At 58.5% G+C, this 18,395-nt stretch overlaps 1 protein-coding gene across 2 annotated transcripts; it reads right to left on the bottom strand.

Moving 5' to 3' along the window:
• Positions 1-1,229: 1,229 nt before the first annotated feature.
• SLC38A3 (solute carrier family 38 member 3) lies at positions 1,230-15,632 on the bottom strand. 2 transcript variants are annotated; one of them, XM_038566387.1, is made up of 16 exons: positions 15,522-15,632; positions 7,612-7,761; positions 7,436-7,517; positions 7,152-7,267; positions 6,517-6,590; positions 6,341-6,433; positions 6,157-6,238; positions 4,970-5,052; positions 4,820-4,878; positions 4,391-4,555; positions 4,231-4,310; positions 3,890-3,990; positions 3,528-3,652; positions 3,298-3,442; positions 2,267-2,370; positions 1,230-2,178 (listed from the first exon to the last, which is right to left on the bottom strand). In XM_038566387.1, the coding sequence occupies exons 2-16, from the start codon at positions 7,710-7,712 to the stop codon at positions 2,074-2,076; spliced, it is 1,515 nt and encodes a 504-aa protein (XP_038422315.1). In that variant the 5' UTR covers positions 7,713-7,761; positions 15,522-15,632; the 3' UTR covers positions 1,230-2,073. The 2 variants fall into 2 exon arrangements, with proteins under 2 accessions (XP_038422315.1, XP_038422316.1); XM_038566388.1 differs by lacking the exon at positions 15,522-15,632 and adding an exon at positions 14,295-14,661.
• Between the last annotated feature and the right edge of the window lie 2,763 nt (positions 15,633-18,395).

Genomic DNA, 18,395 nt, shown 5'->3' on the forward strand with positions numbered 1-18,395 from the left:
GAGGAGGAGCAGGTGGAGCTACAGTCAGCATATCCTCTTGGTCTGAGAGGCCTAAAGCCAGGCTTGGGGTTTTAAGAGAATCCAAGCAGTCCTGTTGCTGCTCTGACCTGCAGCCTTCTTTGGACAGAGGGAGTATGAGAAAAGACCCTAGGGTCTGTCAGTAGGATGGACCCTGTCCTCCACTGCCTCCCACTCTCCAAGAACCACAGATCCCATGCAGGGCTGTGACCTAATCTGATCAGAAGGAAGCCAGAGACCCCCAGAAGGCAGCCCTTACACCAGTACACTCTGGGCTGCAGCCACCTCTAGGCCAGCGTCCAGCTCTTTTCTGGGGCTTCAGGGCGCCCGGGTAAGTCCCCAAGCTGGAGTCAGGCGCCTGGGGCTAAAGGGAACTAGACTCAGGAAGCCCCCCTCTGGTCAGCTGGCACTGCCATGGGCCTAGCAGCCACCAGCTTGAGGAAATTCTTTCTTCAGGGGTTTCCCAAGCTGGCAACTGCCTTGCCAGTTCAAACCGGATTTTTCCTGCTGCCCTTTCCCCAGCAGCCTAGCCTGGTGCAGGGTCTCTCCTAATGAGGGTTTGGTGCCAAGGCCTGGACAGCTCCATCTTGCTGGGTACCAACTGGTTTAGGCCTGCCCCAGGCAGTGGGCAACTTCCCAATCCCATCTGGGGCCAAGGCACCTGAGGCTACCCTGCATCCTTAGACTAGCCTTGCCCTGCTTTGGACCCCCTACTCAAAACTCAGTGTCCTAATATAGGAACTCACTAACCCACCTTTATTCACACTGGGTTTTACTATTAATAGATCCGCCTGACAGGTCACAGGATTTCTGGACTTTTGTCCCCAGACTCAAGGCACTGACAGAGGGTTGACATGGCAGCTAGGGAGGGCAGGGGGCCCTTCGGCAGGGCTTCCGCAGGGCTCGGCTGCCCCCAGCTCAGACCCTCCCCGGAGCTGCTGGGGATGCACCTCACGTTGCCTCCTTCCGGAGGCCTCTCTCTGTCCCATTTCCTGAAGCCTCATTAATTCCTCCCCACCTCACCCCGTGAGAAAGCAGGTCTGTGCTGAGCCTGGCCCAGGTCCAGGGCTGAGTCTGAGCATGCCACTGGCTGGTTTGGGAGGAAGGGGGCCTGTCCCACCCTCATCTCAGGGAAGGAGGCAGGAGGGGCCCCCATTGCCATCCGTGTCCCAACGTCCACCCACTTTCCAGAAGCACAGGGTCCACGGGGATCAAGAATACACAACATAGCTGGTCTTATGTATAATATTTATAAAAGGAGGCCCACCGCCTCTCCACTCCTGCCCCAGACCAGCCCCTGGGGTCTTTGGCTCCCAGGGATAGAGACACTCTGGGCCCCAGCCTCTTTCTTCTCCCAGTAGTGGAATGTAAGCTATGGCCCAGGCTTGGGGTGGGGGTGGGGGAGTCCCAGCCTCCCCAGGACTGGTGAAGCGGCAGGGTAGGGATCCCTTGGAGGTGCCCACACCAGCCTCACACTCAAAAGAACCTGCTGGCTCTAGGTATGGGGGGTGGATTGCTTCTGGTGACAGGGATGGGAGATGGAGACAAGAGTATCCAAGGCCTGAGTCCAAGTGACTGAAAGGGGCCTCGGGGAAAGGAGTGGGGGAAGGAAAGTGCACTGAGGGAGATGAGGCCCCAGGGTGCAAGCCATGGGCCAGCAGCAAAGTGGGGAGATTGCTGCAGGCGTGGGTTCCAGCTCTATGTGCCCTATAGGCTGTGTGACCTCAGGAGGCAGCTGCAGGGCCTCAGTGTATGCATCTGTGCAAGGAGGACAGACTTGGGTGGGATCTGAGGCAAGAGGAAGGGAGCAAGCATACAGTCCCACCCTGCTCTCAGCTCTGGAAGCCCCTGTAGCCCAGGAGCCCAGCAAGGTAATGGTCCAAGGGCCTTGGTCCTGGCTCTAGCATAAACCTTCCACAGAGAGGATGTGAGGCAGGGCCAAATGCCATAGTGTTAACCATGTCTTTCTCTTCCCCCTTGGCTGGATCCGGGAGCAAGGGCTGAAGACTCTGGGGGTACTTGGACGAGTAGACAGAACAGGATGGGTGTCTCCTCCTAGTGGCTTCCTCCATGCCGGTCAGTCCCTGACACCCAGTCAATGATAATGAAGCTCAAACTCATGGTCATCAGCAAGAGGCCAAGCACAGCGAAACAAAGGGCCTGTGGGGTCAGGAGTCAGAATCAGGTGTGTGGTCAGGGTAGCCCCCTCAGCCCCATACCAGGCCCCCAACCTCCAGGACCCACTCACCAAGATTTTGGGGGTAGACTTTGCAGGTTCCTTCTCGGTGGGCATGATGCGGAAATAGAAGATGGCAGGGAAGATGAAGATGAGGCATGGGGCAGATGTGGCACCTGCAAAGAACAAGGCATGTCCACATATTGGCTAAGGTCCAAGGGTGGACCCTTCAGTGAGATCAATCATTCCTTGTTGGTGGAGACTCAAGATGAGAGTTCTCCACTTGAGAACTCTGTCTAATTCTGGGGAGGCCTCCAGGTCCCTCTCCTTGTTCTCTGTCTACCTGGATGGAAAGCTAGTGCTGTTGGCAGTAGAAGAATCTGTCAGTGAATGAAGCTAGCAAAGAGAAAAGGCAAACCAAGAGACAGAGACAAAGCCTTGAAGATATTGAGCTTCTAGGTATTCCTGATGGCCTTTTCATTATTTGAGCCAATAAATTCCTTTCTGCTTAAATCATTTTGAGGTGGATTTCAGATATATAGAACCTACAGTCCTGTCTATGATATCTGTGACGCTCAGCCCCGAGGCCTGTGTGTTGGTCCCTGCAGAGTTGGGTTGGAGAATCAGTCTCCTGAATTGGGTCACCCCAAAGATATCTCATAATGGTCTGATCTTCCAGCTCAGAGGCCCAACTGGAATGGGACAGTGGATAGAGCATCAAACCTATAGTCCCCTGATCCTAGAGCTTAATCAAGGCCCCCCACTTACCAGCTGATGGCTCTGTTACTCCTGTAATCACTATGGACTTCAGTTTCCTTATATGTGAAATGGGGACAAGACCCAATGAGATCCTTTGTGGAGGCCCCTGGCACCTGGGCTCTACTCTGTCCCAAAGCATGGGGAGTTGACTCTGGTTCTGAGCCCTCAGAAAGGATTAGAGTAGCCCTAAGGACAAAATCTCAGACAAGAAGCCAAGCTGTGCACGTGACCAGTAGCCATCACTTAAATGTAGGGTATGATCTCAGGAATCTGCCAAGATTTGCAGATAGGAAATTCTCTGGGCCAATGCCCTGCCTCTATATACAGCTGGGCCAGACCCTCACCGATGACCCCGAAGATGCCCAGGATATTGGGAGCGAAGATAACCAGCAGGTTGATACAAGTGAGCAGGCCAATGGCAATGAGCGTGTGCCGCAGCCAATTGAACTCCTGGTTCTTAAACAGCATCTGTTGGATGGCTCGGCGCACCTGGGGAGTAGGAGGTGGAAAGAGTCATCGATCTGTTGGCTCCATCAGTCCCACCCTGCATCCGTCCACCTACCCACTGGCTCACCGGAAACAGAACGATTGGCACGGTGAGCGTGACTGCTGTCAGCACGGCCACACGCACACAGAGGATCAGCACATCAAATGGGTCCACCTTGCTGTAGGTGTGCAGTAGCTCCGACTCCACCCCATCTATGGCAGGCAGGGAAGGTGGTCAGCAGGTGGCCCGGGGAGAGGGTGGCTCTGAGTCTGGGATGACCCTGATACTGTGGGAAGTGGCCACAGACTCACCTCCACAGCTGCAGGGCACAGTTAGGCATCACACACCTAGTTAGCCCCTATAGTAGGCAGGGTGTCATGGCCACTGGCCAGCCCCATGCCCCCCAGCCTGGTGCCTGCCTCTGCTCTGCCCCCATGGTACAGCCATACCGTAGAAGGTGAGGTAGCCGAAGAGGGCAGCCAGGAAGTACATGACGTACATAACAGCGATGGACAAGTTGGAGATATGCTGCATCTTCTTCTTGGAGGGACTATGGCAAAGCAGGAGAGGGGACTGGTTGCCAAGCTGAACCACACCGGAGATCCCCATGTGCCCTGGGGTCTCTCTGGCACCATACCCTCACCCTTTGGCAGCTCTGGAAGTCTCCTTCTTGCCCCCATCACCCCTCACGGCAGCCATGGAGATCTTTGATAAAGTGACTTGGCTCCTGTCGCTCCCCACCCCCCACCCCATCCTGTCAGGACCACATTCATTCTCTCCAAACACCTACTCCTTGAGCTCTGTATAGATGGGCAGCACCTCCGGATGGCAGACAAAGGCGAAGGCCATGATGGGAATGGTATATGCCGTCTAGGGAGACATGAGGACTGCGTCAGGGCAGCTCCCTCACTCTCACAGGGCCCACCGCCTCCACCCTGACCTGTTGGAACCTGTGAGTTGAGTGTGAAGTAGCTTGGGGTGCAGAGGGCTGTGGCCTCTGTCTCAACCTGCAGCTGCGCCTCCTCCTTGGTGACCTCTATGAGGCTGACGTTGCCTGTGATGTTGGCAAAGTTGAGGGGCAGTGGGCAGGGCACGTGGAACTTTTTGTAGATGACCTGGGTTGGGGAAAGGATGCGAAGATCAGGGCTAGACTAGGTTTGCTCAGAAATCACTAGAAGCCACATCTAGATCAGGACAAAAGGAGCTGTCTTCTGACCCAGGCTTCCCAGAAAGGCCTGACCCCTCCCCTGACAGGGGAGGCCCCCACCCCAGGTTTACCCCTCCCCCTGACAGAGGAGCCCATCAGGAGATCTGCCCTCCCCCTGAGAGGGGAGCCCCCAGGAGATCTGCCCTCCACTCCAGCATGAAGGGTGACTCACTGCGATTAGGAAGAACACCATGCAACTGAGAGAGAAGCCGCTGGAGTAACCCAGGTAGCCTGCAAAGTGGGGAGGGGCTGTGAGACTGGGGTCCCCTCCCAGGCTTCCCTCCAACATCCCCCTCCAAGGCCCTGGCCCTGCCACACTCACCAAGCTGCCGCATCAGTGCCAGAGGCAGAATGACAGTGATAGAAACTAGGATCACCAGGTAGTTCCCGTTCATGTACCAGTCCCTGCAGGGACAGGAGTGGGGAGCCAACATCAGTCTGCTCAGCCTGGTTGGGGGGACTGCCTCCATACCTAATCAGTGCCATCAGTGGTGTTACTGAGTGACCCCTGAAAAATACTTGTTCATAGCTCTGAGTCTCGCTTTCCCCATCTGTGAAATGGACATTCTCTCAGCACTCTCCTGGGCCAGGTGAGGACTAAGGCGCTCAGCTCCTGCTTTGGTGACTGTTACAGGTATAGTCACTGCTGCTCTTCTCAGGACACACAGGTCTGGGTCCAGTCTCCCCAGGAAGTGGCCCCAAGGGGCCCAGGGAGGTGGTGAGCGAGATGAAAGAACCTGGCTCTGGCGGGGGTGGTGGTGGGGTGGTGGGACATTCTCTGTGAGGGTCTTGGGGACTTGCCAAGGCCCGGTACACCTGGTGGTCCCTCCTGGCATCTGCATCCTGCATCATCTCGCACCCCACCCCCACCAAGGGACTGGGGGCACAGAGAACTAAAGGGATAAGGAATCAGACCCTCTTTCCCAGGGAAGCCTAAAGGTTGACTCCTTGGAAGGGCCCCCCAGGACCCGGGGGAAGAATCCTGACAAGTTTTCTCCTTCCAGAGTGGCTCTCAACTTCAAGCCCCTGTGTAGGCTGTGTGGCCTGTGTGGAACTACCTTGATGCCATTAGTGCTGGCTAAACTGATGATGGACAACTGGGACACCATGGGCTTAATTTCTTGGTTGGGAGGGGCTAACACCCAAGCCATGATCAGGAATAGCAGGCGCTTAGAGCTAAGCCCAAGGCTCTCAGGTCCTCCTGTGCTCACAGGTGGGACCCAACTTCCCGTGCTCAGGTCCGGGCCCAGGTGGGACCCAAATTCCTCGGCCTCACCCTACCCCTTGCTTGATCTGGCCCTCCTGGGGGATTCCCCTAGGTGCTCCCTAACCGGGTGTAGACTAAATGTCAGCTGTGCTGGTAGCTCTCTGCCCCTCCACCAGCCACTTGCAAGCACTGTCTCGTCTCTCCCACTAGCCCAGCCCGGGTTCCCAGGGCCAACAGTGCACACAGAAGGGCAAACTAAGGCCTTCCACCCTAACCCAGCCCCACTCCACCCTGGAGCTCACGAGGTTTGCTCCTCCAGGTTCAGGAAGGTCTGTATGACAAGAGGCAGCTCAGACTTGATGATGTACAGGTAGCTGGACATGGCTGGGGGGAGAGGGGTAGGCAGGTGCTGGGGTCAGCTAAAACATCCAGCCTTCAGGTTGTCCACTGGCCCACCACCTGCCTGTGTCGGCCTGCCAGCCTCACCTCCAATATTCTGCAGCGTGATGGCCAGGGCCGCGGCCAGCTTTCCTGGGGTCCCAAAGGCACGGTAGCCCAGCTGCTCATAGGCACGGATGCCTGTGGGGACAAGGACTCAAAATAGTCAGGAGTGCTCTCCCCAATCCAGGCCTCCCTTGCTCCACGTTGGGTTGGAGGCTCACCCACGATCCCTGAGGACTTGAGTAGCAGGTGGATGGAGTAGCTGGAGAGCAGGGCGACGGCTGTCAGCAGGAACCTGAGGAAGATGGATGAAAAAAAAGCCACCTGGGGCTTTTATGGCTGCTGCTGGTGGGGTGATGAGCCCTGAGAGGTGTGGGTGTGTGAATCTGTGTCTGGACCCCCAACAGGTAGGGGTGCAAGTTTGATGGTCCCAGCAGTGGTGAATGCCACCCAGTTTGACCCAGGGTAAGACATGACCCAGGAGGGGCCTCTGAGCACCACCTCCTTGAGTTCTTGGAACAAACATGTTTTCCATTTGGGCTGCAGGGCAGAGCTCCCAGGTAAAGGACACGTGTGCCCACACAAGGCCTGGCCACGGGGGTTCATTCATCACGTATAAAGGTGGTAGAAGGATAGACTCAGGTCTGTTAGGCTTCCCCTGTGTTGTCATCTCAGCGGGTTTACTGGGAAATGAGGGATATTTGTCTGGCCATGGCTGGTTTTTTTTAGCTGTGGTTTGGGTTAAACCCATGCACTGCAGTCTGCGTCTTGGGATGGCAAACTGGGGGCCTGTGAGGTCATGGCTGTTGGCCTGTTTAGGGGTCCTGTCTCCAGAGGGTTCGCTGAGGGGACTTACAGGAAAAGGATGATGCCCGTGTTGGCCATGGCATAGGCGAGCCCCAGGATGCCGCTGCCCATGATGGCGTTGCTGAGATTGAACACCGACATCCCAAATGAGGTCTTCCCCTCAAACTGCAGGCACCAGAGGGAGATGGGAGGTGGGGACGACTCAGCAAAGCATGGAGGGCCTCCCAGCACGCCCCCTCACTGGCCCTTAGCCTCCCATAGCTGCCCCAGAGCACTTCAGTACTGCACGCAAGCTCCCCACGGTGTCCCGAGCTCCCCACTGCCCCGGCTCACGTCAGTGAAGTGCTGCTCCTTGCTGGGGCTTTTCTGTAGGAAGCCCTCGCCCTCAACACAGCTCCGTCTGGGGCCCTCGACCCTGCAGGCACAGGCCAGAGCAGCCAGCTCACCTCCAGCCCTTGCTCTGCACCCTGCCCTGCCCTGAGCCATGCCTGGGTCTCCCCTCTGCTCACCTCTGGTGGCCTGCCATCGGGGTGGGTGCTGGGAGCAGCCCCTCCGAGTGTTTGCCGTTGGGCACCAGCTCCACCATTTCCGTCTGCAGGGGTGCCTCCATGGTCAGCGGCCACCACCAGGAGCGCTAGTTCTCACACCGACACAGAATTCTGCAGAGCAATGGGTCCCTCTGGTTATCCCTGCTCCCGGGCTGCGGCCCAGCCTCCCTACAGCCATAGCACACCTCCCAGAAGGTCTCACGCGGACTTACGTGTGTATGCAGCTGTGCCTGCTGCCTCCCTGGGACCTCATTTTGGGGGAGTAGAGCTCAGATAACTGAGTTCTCCAGGACATCCCAGGGGGACACCTCAGCCAATACATAGTGCCCCTCACTCCCCCACATACCAGCCCAGGCAAGCCCATGGGGGCCTCAGTTTCTCTGTCTATGAGTGAGGATCAGCTGGATGACCTGAGTTCAAAGCCCAGTGGTGCCCAGACCCTAGGATGCTGAGTCCCGAGCATCCAGGCCCCACTCTGGGGGTGGGCCCTGGACCGACTCCCCCTTCCCTGACATTAATACCAGGAGACGGTTTCCTGTGCTGGCCCTGTGTGCCAGGGGCCTCCTAGCCAACCTAGAATGGCACTGCCCGACGGCTGGAGGCCTCGGGAGAGGGTGAGGGCTGTGGGCCCTGTTCCCAGCCGCCCGGCGGGCACTGCTGGCAGCCAGTACAAAGGGCCTTCTGTGGTCTGAGAGCTGGCGCTGGGAACGGCAGGCGCAAAGGCTACCCCCCCGGAGCCAGGAGGCCTGAGGCAGTGCTGGGTGGCTGGACACCTGGGCCCTGCCCGCCTGGCCACGAAGGGCCCTCGGGGGGCCTTCCAGGAAATGAGTGTCCCAGGGCCGAGCTCTCTGGGCCACACAGGCATCACCCTCCACACAGCCCTCGCCTTAGGGCCATGTTCTCCTTCAAGCCTCTCCTCCCCTGCTAGGGAATACTGTCACCCCTTAAGGGGCCACCCTGCAGGAGTGGACCCCTAAAGCAAATTCCCATTTCCTGGAACCCCAGGCCAGGAACTCAGGACCTGACGCAGCTACAGAAGGGCCTGGGTCACTGGGTCAGTCCTCCCTTCCCTGCCTTTAGGCCATGGCTCTGCTAGGTCTCAAAGCAGCCAGCTCCCTCCTTGCCTCACACCAAGCCTGCCCCCCTGCCTCTCACTAGCCCCTCTCCTATCCCTGGGGCTGGGAGCCACCTACCCCATGCCCAGAAGTTACTTGGGTACAGTGCCCCAGGATCTGTAAGGACATCCTGAAGGCCAGGGAGGCCAGTAGAAGAGCTAAGACCCGAGTGGAGACCGAGGAGGGGGCAACACCGCCATTCACGTCCGCCACAGCCCAGTCTATTTTTTTTTTTAAGGTTTTATTTTTAAGTAGTCATGACACCCAACGTGGGGCTCAAACTTACAACCCCAAGATCAAGAGTTGCATGCTCCCGACTGAGCCAGCCAGTCACCCCTACTGGAACCTAGTCTTGATGCCATGGTGCCCCCTCTGCTTGGGAACTCTGAATCTTGCCCTGAATGCCCTATCCCCACTCTGGATCTTGGTGGTCTCAGGTCTGCTTAGAACCCAAAGCACCAGGGTTCTTAGCACTCGGGGCTATACGTGGGGACAGGAAGCTAGGTTCAGACCTCAGGCCCCAGTATCCTGGAGGCAGCAGCCACAAAGAACCGACTGCAGGACCAGCTTACCATTGCCCCAGGCAGCCCCAGGCCAGAGTTCAGATCCTGGGCATTTTGGTCCTGGGGACTCCATACTTGGCACCCTTAGACTCCCTCAACCTGCCTCTCCTTCTTCTTATGCTGGCATCTGAACCTATCTTACCTCCAGCCCTGCTCACTCAGGACCATGTCCATGACAAGAGGCCATCTCCTCTTGTGCTCTCCTCCCCTGGACGAGAGCCCCCAAAGTCAGCCTGTCTTCATGTGCCTGCCTGAAGCCTCACCATCAGCACTTCTCCAAGGATCCCAGGTGGGTGTGGAGATGCCAGAGTCACTCCAGAGTGCCCCCTGGCTCTCAGCTAGTGTTGCCCTTTTCAGCTAGGTAGGGACTCCTACCCTGGGCAGGCTGGGACAGGCCCTCAGAGTGTGCTGAGTTGGCAGCTTGGACAAAGCACCCTTCTCTGTCTTAATATGCTTCCTTAGCAGCCAGGCACTACCTCCAGGGAGACCACAGCCCACTGCAAGGTCATGGCCAAAGTGCCTGAGTTCCTATCTCCAGGTTCCCCATCCCCCTAGCAGGACTTAGGCCTAGACCTTCATTGCCTGTCTATTACTCACAACCAGTCACTGCTGGGTCTTGGCCTGGCTTGAGATCCCAGAGAGGACATGGAATATCCTTCCTTAAGTGACTTCTAGTCTGAAAGGGACAAAATCCCCAAACATATCCCCCACTCTATGGCTCCTACAGCAATTGAATGTGAGCCACAGAGTGCTGGGATTTGAAAAAGGGGAGACAGAGGCATCAAGGAAGCCTTCCTGGAGGAGGAGGTGGTAGAGCCAGTTCTGACATCTCAGGAGGAGTCCCAAAAAGTGTGGAATAGGAAAGAGTACCTGAAGCAGAAGGCATAGCATGTGCAAAGGCTCTAAGGTGTGGTATGAGGCAGAATGAAGGTTCCATGGCCATAGACAAACCCAACAAAGCCTTGAAGACCAAGTCACGGAGTCTGTACTTCAGTGTAGGGCAGGACTAGGGGCTGAGAAGCCAAGGTGGAGATGAGTGCTAGCCTGGAATGTGGGCCCCCAGGCATTCTCTGAGGCTGGCAACCCATTCCTGACATCTCCCATCCTTGAGGCCTACCACCTAGCAGGCTTCTTTATAGCAAGGAGTCAGGGTAGATCCAAGGATAGCCTCTGCGTAAAGAAAGCTTCCAGCCAATCCTGACCTACTGTTGGGAAAGCCCAGAGCAGACACTCTGAGTCTGAGTCCCAGCCTGGACCTGCCTCACTGATGACCATGGGCAGAGTATTCCTCACTCAGGACCTCGGTGTCCTCTTGTCCTCCAGAGGTCCCGTGAGGTCTGGCAAACCTGGGGACAGAGTGAGGATCCTCCCCAGGGCCTTTGTTCCAGATCATGCCATGGGCTCCCAGGAAGGGGTCAGCCTCCAGGGTAGAGAGATCACTGCAACCTTGGGCAGATCGTCAGAATGGCATCTGTCATGGGTGCAGCATGGACTTGGGCAGGAAATCGATGGCCTAGGCCACTGCCCCAGGGCCTGTTTGCTCTGCTAGGAGATAAGGGCCAGGAGAGGCCAGGAGCCACAGGGATAGTGCAGCAGGTAATGCTCGCCCACGCAGGCATCACAGGGTGAGAATTTGTCAGACACACTTCAAAAGGTGTTGAGTTTGGTAATTAAAGATTTTGAGGCCCAGGAATCCAGGCCACTGCAAGGCCACTGCTTGCATCAGCTGCTGTGGGACACATACCTCTCTGTCCCATGATCAAGGTCCTTGGAGCCACCAAGGACTTGAGTCCTGCTTTCCTCCTCAATGCTCAGGGACATAAGTGGGTCTGCAGTAGCAGGCTAGCTACAGAGAGGCATCCACACTGTCCTTCCCTCAGCCCTGTGGCCACATATGCTTAGTGGAGCCACAGACCCCATAGAACTTGCTGCCATGGCCCCCAAGTATCTGATGCATGGGAAGGCCTAACCTCAGCCCACGTCTCAGGGTAGAGGCAGCTGGTCTGGCCTGAGGGTCCACTGTGGTTACTCCTGGAGGCTCAGGGATGAGGGCTGCCTCCGCTTCCAGCTCACCCATCCTTATTCCCCTCCTTGGCTGAGACAAGGTAACCCTCCTATCATGGCACCCCTTTGTCCACCTGGTTCTCCAGGCTTCAGAGGGAAAACACCATCCTAGGACAAGCTATCAGTCAACAAGGAAAGTAGACTCAATGGACATGTTTGAATTATATGTTCTCAAGGGCACAGCCCCAGGGATTGGTGGGGAGATGATTGCTGGGGTCAGGCGACTAGAGAAAGGGCATGTGGAAGGGTGTTCTGAACATGGGAGAGTACTATAGCCCCATACACCCCTAGCCCCTTCTCCAGATTTTGACCTCTGTCGATCCAGTACCCCATCCACTACTCCTTCCAACAATACTGGGTAAGTGGCCAACACCTGGTGGGCACTGAGGTGGGTGGTATGCAGGAAGTAGCACATCCAGAGAAAGGAAGATGGCTCAGAACATCGAGGTATCAGCAGCACCAATCCCTCCTAGTCTAGCTCCCTGGCCCTGGTGTCTGGGGTCTGTGCTTCTGTGTTCTGGGCATCCGGAAGTGTCTAGGAGGATCTGAGGCGCCCAGCTGAGGCCGGAAGTTGGACTTTCCTGTGACAGGGTACATTTTCTAGACACCCAACAGATGCTTAGAGTTGGGCCTAGGCCCAGACACCTAGGCCTTCCCTCCCACCCAGCCCAGGACCTTCCTTGCTCCCCCAGTGGGAGCTGCAGCTGGAGCCTCTCTGCTCAAGACTGGGCCAGAGCCAGCAGCAGACCCCTCCCCCCATTGCCAGCCTGCTGAGACGGACGTGCAGCCCGAGCCCCAGCTGAGGCAAAGGACAGGACATCACGTGCCTGTGCCCCCCCAGGGGCAGGGGAGACCCCGGGCCAGCCAGCCCATCGTCCTCCCTCCTGACCCGGAATCCCCTGGAGGCAGCCAAATATTTGGACAGCCGGACTTCTGGCCCCAAGGAAAGCAGGAGCAGGGGCCCGAGGCAGCTGAGGACTCACTGGAGACCCTGGTGGGGGCAGCTGAAGGCAAGGTCGGCCTGCAGGAGAGGCACCATCCACTGTCAGGCAGAAGCAGAGAGGCAGAGGGAGGGAGGAGAGAGACAGGGAAAGAGGAAGGACAGGAAGCACATCCATATGGTACATGTGTGTGCGTACTGATCCAGACAGACAGACAGGCAGGCACAGGGAGATAGAGAAATGCAGATGGATACAGAGGTACCCAAACAGGAAAATTGACACACCAGAGTGGTGGATAGACATTCAGATGGGGAGACAGAGAGAGAGAGAGGCAACCAGGGAGGTGAGAGGAGAGATGGCCAACCAGCCAGAGAAACAGGGAGACAGCCAATGAACAACAGAGAAAACCCCAGAAGGAGTGAGAAGGGAAGAGGGAGCCAGAGGCCCAGGTGAGAGTGGGCAGCAGGCCCAGCGGGGACCGCAGGGATGGCCAGGCAAAACCCTGGAGGACCCTGCAAAAGGCAGCCACAGCATTTGCAGGTTCCTACGAGGGCAGGTTATGGCGCTGTTAGCTAGGTGCAGGGACATCCATGCGGTGGGACTGAGCCCACGAGGGCTGCGTGGCCAGTCCCAGCCAGAAAGCTCACCACTCCCCAGTCCGGCACTTATCTACCCGCACAATAGAAAAGATACACAGAGGTGACAGTCAATGGAAGTGACCCCCATTCTCAGCAGCCACGCACGTGTGCAGACGTGACGGCCGAGAGGCTGTGTACAGGACGTGGCCCGCAGAGCGGAAATTCAAAACCAAGCCACCCCAGGCCGCTGACCGGAAAGCCCCTCCTGCCCCAGCAGCTGGTCCTTCCCTTTGGCCCCCAGCAGCTCTGCCTGGTCTTCTAGAGTGCCCCCCACCCCCCACCCCGCCACATCTGTCTTCTTATCCAGAGTCAAAGGCCAGCCCTCCATCCCCCAGACCAAAGGTGCACAGGGCGCACGGGAGGCGCTCAGTACCTGTTGTTAAATGAATAGAAGAGGTTCCAGGTCCTTAGCAAGCCCCCAGCCCCTCTGAGCCAAGCTCTGAGTGGCCCCTGGCCCTTGGCCATGTCTGCACTAGACCATGTGCCTGCAGGGTTCCTATCTTATCATGGCATAGGCTGCACATCCCACTGCAGCTTACTGTGCACACAGATACCAAAACTGTACCTCCCTTGCAGTCAACCACGCCCCTAAAACACGCTTTCCCCTCAGAATGAGTGCCTTGTTTCCACACTCAGCCTAGACTTTCAGGGTGTAGTCAGTTCGGCTCAAAAACCTTCACTGAGGGATCCCTGGGTGGCGCAGCGGTTTGGCGCCTGCCTTTGGCCCAGGGCGCGATCCTGAAGACCCGGGATCGAATCCCACGTCGGGCTCCCGGTGCATAGAGCCTGCTTCTCCCTCTGCCTGTGTCTCTGCCTCTCTCTCTCTCTCTGTATGACTATCATAAATAAATAAATTAAAAAAAAAAAAAAAAAAAAAAAAAAAAAAAAAAAAAAAACCTTCACTGACCCTACTCAGAGGCCGTGAACCACCCAGGCTGTCTTGTGTCTCAGTTTCTCTATTTGCCCAAGGCTCCAAGGCCACTTGCTAGGGCAGCAGGCACCAGGACAGGAACAACCTAGTCATCATGGTTTGGCCACCTAGAGCCCTGGACTGGGGTAGGGATGGGGTGGGGGTGGGGGCAGAGTGATGTGGGCCAAAAGAACCAGTACTGAAGAAAGAATGGTTTGAGAAGCCAGTGAAGACATGGGCTCTATGAGCCCAGGCAGAGTGAAGTTTTGAGATACACACCCATACCCTTCGCAGAGAACTGGCCCCCTGTCCCCAACCCCAAGGGGTCAGAGATTCTCATTTTTGATTCCAGTCATTCCAGCCCTCTTGGAGATGCGCCAGGCCTGGCCTCACCCACCCTTGATTCCTCTCACCTCTGGTGCTTCCTGCACGAAGACTTCCAAGGCTGTGCAGAGCCTCCCCCTCTCAAAATGGAACTATCCCCAGATCTCTCCAGCTTTCTATGCTCCAGACTGAGAAGCTCTGACGGATTTTCTTCCTTTCTAGGAGGGACTGAGCTCCATGCCAGACTGTGTACTGAAGAGGAAGGGGTGGAAGGTCCAAAGGCTTCTTCCAGAGTCAGAACAGTGGCCCAAGGCCGCCATGGAAGGAAGGACTGGCAGGCTGAAGGAGGGATGAGCCTGGGTCGAGGTGTCCCCCAGGGTGCAAGGTGCAAGGTCCTTTGACTCAGTCCCCCTCAGACTTGTCTCAGAGCCTATACCTGAGCTCAAGGCTCAGGTCCCCGCGGGGGAGAGGGCGGACTCCCACAGGCCCCGCCCCTGGCCTCCCCCTCCCCGGGTGTAAACAAACGCACGCATTCTCCGCGGCCAATCCAAGGGGCTAATCGCGCGGGGGCGGGCTCCTGCAAACCCAGCGTCGGCCGCGGCTCTCCGCCCGAGTGCGCGGCGCCGGCTCGCACACCCCCGCCGGGGAGCGAGGCGGCTAGGAGCGCGCACGGAGCCCCGCCTTCGGGCCCGGGAGCCACACGCGTCTGTGTCCGCCGTGCCCGCTGGCCCGGCTGCAGATGGCACGGGCTCTGGGACCAACATGTGCCCCGCGGCCCCTCCGGCAGCCTGGCCCGATCTGCCCTCAAGCCCCTGCCCGGCGCAGCCGGGATAAATATACTCGGACTGCCGGCGTGCCAGCCCTGCAGATTTGCCTGTCCGGCGCCCGTCGGGGCAGCGCTCCAGGGCCGGCTCCCGGCCCCTCTCAGGGCCCCCCGGGACCCTCTCCGGCTCGTGCCCGCGGGGTCCGGCCTGGGGAAGGCCATCGCGCACCGCCCGAGCCCCGACACGGCGTCCGGCGGCCCCAGCCCTGAGGGCTGCCGACCTCCTGCTGCCCCGCCCGGCCCCGCCGACAGGCCCCGGGGCGACGAGGTGCCCCTCCCGGGACACCAGCGCCAGCCCGGAGCTCAGTCCTGACCGGCGGGTCCCCGGACCCGAGCCCAGAGCGCGCGGGCTTCTGGCTGGCGGGAGGCCGGGGCGCCCGCCCGGGGCGGGGCGGGAGAGGGGAGCTGCCCAGAGCCCCGCTACGGACGGGAGGGTGCGCGGTGGGGCTCTGCGCCCCCGTGCCCTGGCTGAGGTCGGCGCCCCCAGCGGTACCTGGCCCGGCGGGTGGGGACGCGCGGTGCTCCGCTCCGGCTGGCGCTGTCCGCTCTACTCCCGGCTGAGCGGCGGCGGGGGATGAAGGGCGCCCGGCCCCGCCCCGGCCCGCCCCCGGCCCGCCAATCCCAGGCGGCGGGCGGGAGGAGGGGCTGGTCTGGGGAGAGGCGGGGGGCCTCCGCCCGCCGGGAGCAACCGGGCAGCCCGAGCGCTCGAGAGCCCCTAGGTAGGAGAGCGGTTGCCCCGGGAGGACTCCACTGAGTCCCGCAGGAGGAAGGCTTCAGTCCAGAGTAAACTGTCTCTGAGCGCCCCCTTAACCCCTGAAATGCTCTGCCCTCACCTCGCCTGGAGCCAGAAGGGAACAGAGTGATGCTTCACGTCGGTGAGGGGTGCTTTCAGTGGGGGAACTTCCAGATAGCAATCAGTCACAAAATGTCTTTTCTGCCTGCCTCACCCTTCCCCAAACAGAGATGAGATGGGGGTGAGGACGGAGGCTACCTGCATCAAGTCTTCTGTCTTCACCCCAGATATCCAGGAGAGACAGGGTAGGGCCAGTGAGGACAGGAGGTGAGCATGGCTAGGCCTGTGCTGAGCCCTCGCTGGGCTCTCCCTGGCCGTGCCCCTCATTTCCTTATTTCTAAGGAGTAAGCGACAACTGTATCTGCCCATGGGAAGTGGGGCCCTGAACTTAGTGCCATGGGGGAGGGGTTTTAGGTTGTCCTGTTCTTGGCTGGGGACTCCTATCCCACCCCTGCCTGCCTTCCTGCCCGAGGCCTTGGTGTTCAGAGGTGGGTGGTAGATGTTAAGGCCCCTCAGGCCTAGCCAGCAGGGAGCTGGGAGAGGCCTTGACCTTGGGGGTGAGCTGGGGGGGGGGGGGGTTCCCAGAACAGCTGTGTCCCTTGCTTCTCAGCCACTGGCTCTGATCCGATTAATCCCATGGCCTCTGCTGTTCCTAGCCAAGTTGGATGTCTCTGTGTCATGTCTGCCCCAGTCCTGGTACTGGGGGAATGCCCTCAGAAGACAGGCCTAACTTCTCTCTTGCCCTGGGCTAGGAGTCAGGACTCCTGGATTCTCTTCTTACTGACTCACAGCACCACCAGAGCCAAACCCTAGCCTATCTCAGTTTCCCCTTGTATCATAGGGAAATGGCTCTGTCCTCTCCCCTGGCCTGAGGGGAGTGGATGAAGGGGAAGGTGTAAATGGGGGAGGGGGGGCGGCAGGGGATTCAGCTTTGGCTGGGAGTGCCAGGGAGCTGGGAGGACTAAAGAGAAAAGCACTAGGATGGTGGCAATCCCTTAAACCACCCAAGCTCCCGTCTGGCTGATGGCTGAAAAACAGGCAGGGACTGGCTTTCGCTCCTGATCTGGGGCTAGCATAATCCCCAGATCAGAGCTTACCTTGGTCATGAGGGACCCTAAGTCTCTAGCCCTCCAAAGGGGCTTGAGGACTGCCCATTGGATAGTCAGGAGGGGAGGTACCGACCAGGGTCTGCCCCCCACCTCCCAGCTACATATATCCTAGATGCTCACTGTAGCCTTTTCCAAAGGGCTGAGTGCTCCCTCTGGCAGTTCCTGAGGGGCCAGGCCTGGCATCAAGGTCACCCAGCATGTGGGTGTTGGGGTCCTCAATCCTGACTGGAGGGAGCAGGGGCTGGCTGGGCTGGGCTGGGCTGCTGTGGGTGGCCTGAGGCAGCATGATGTGGGGTCCCTGGGCCAGACCAGTTGTGGCCAGGAGGGGAGGGGCTGCCTGTTTGTTGATGCTAGGTCTGGGCCCCAGCCAGGGCAAACACAGCCCCGAGGCCTTTCCCCGCCACCTGCCGAATCTCCCAGCCCAGCCTGTGGTGGCAGGACAGCTGGCAGCCGGGATGGGACTCTGAGAGCTGCCGGGTGCCTTCTCCCAGGGACCAGAGGGAAGGTCCATCCCTGTAATACAGTGATGGGGGCAACCACCTGGAATAGAGAGTTAGGGGAGCTTTCTCTCAGCCCTCGGCCCAGCCCCCACTACCACTCCGCCATCTCCAGAACCTGAGACACAGGCTGCAAGAGACTTGAAACAGAACTTAGGGTCCCAGGATCACTCAGACTCTTCTTCCGGGGTCTTGGCAGCCCTTTGCTCTCCTCCTGCTTCTTCAGTCATGTCCTCCCAGCCTCCACATAGGCGGCCGCCTCTCACCACGTCACCACCTCCCCCAGCACATCATCCACACAGTGCCCCAAGACTCTTCTCTGACAGTGAGGCCCATCCTCGCCTCCAACCCAGTCCTCCTCAGAGCCCAGCATCGGTACCCACTGACTGCAGGGGCCTGCCTTGCACTCAGCTGGCCTCCTGACATCCTCCCAACCGAGTTCTTGTCCCAGTTGGCCTCTGCCCACCCCACCTGGCTGGCCACACATGTTCCTGCCTTTCTCAGAACACACCAGCCTTCCCCTCCCTGGCCCTCGGCCCTCCTGGTTCCCTCACTCCTCAGCAGGCTCGTACATGTCCTTCGACACTCAAATAGAAGATGCCCCCTGAATATCCTGGCCAGCTCTTCCTGTCCTTCATATGGCCGCGCCTGCCATCCCACCACACAGCCTCAATGTCTCCAGGTGCTCCCTCTGAGTTGTCTAGACAGGAAAACTCCTGCCAGGTTGGAGGGCATGAATTGGGAAAAGCCTGCGGGCTCGGTTCTGCCAAGGGGAAGAAAGACACACGCCAGGGTCTGGGGAAAGGCCATAAGGATAGAGGAAACAGCCTGGCTACACGAAAACATAAGTACGAGTGTGGGACTAGCACCAGCAGGTAGAGGGCTGTGTACAGGGCCAGGACACTGGCCTAGAGTCGTGTGCAGGGTTTCAAGGCCTCATAGGAGAGGATGGTCCTCACCTCCACGCC

Source organism: Canis lupus, chromosome 20 (assembly GCF_011100685.1).
Source record: "Canis lupus familiaris isolate Mischka breed German Shepherd chromosome 20, alternate assembly UU_Cfam_GSD_1.0, whole genome shotgun sequence".
NCBI classification, from domain to species: Eukaryota; Metazoa; Chordata; class Mammalia; order Carnivora; family Canidae; genus Canis; species Canis lupus.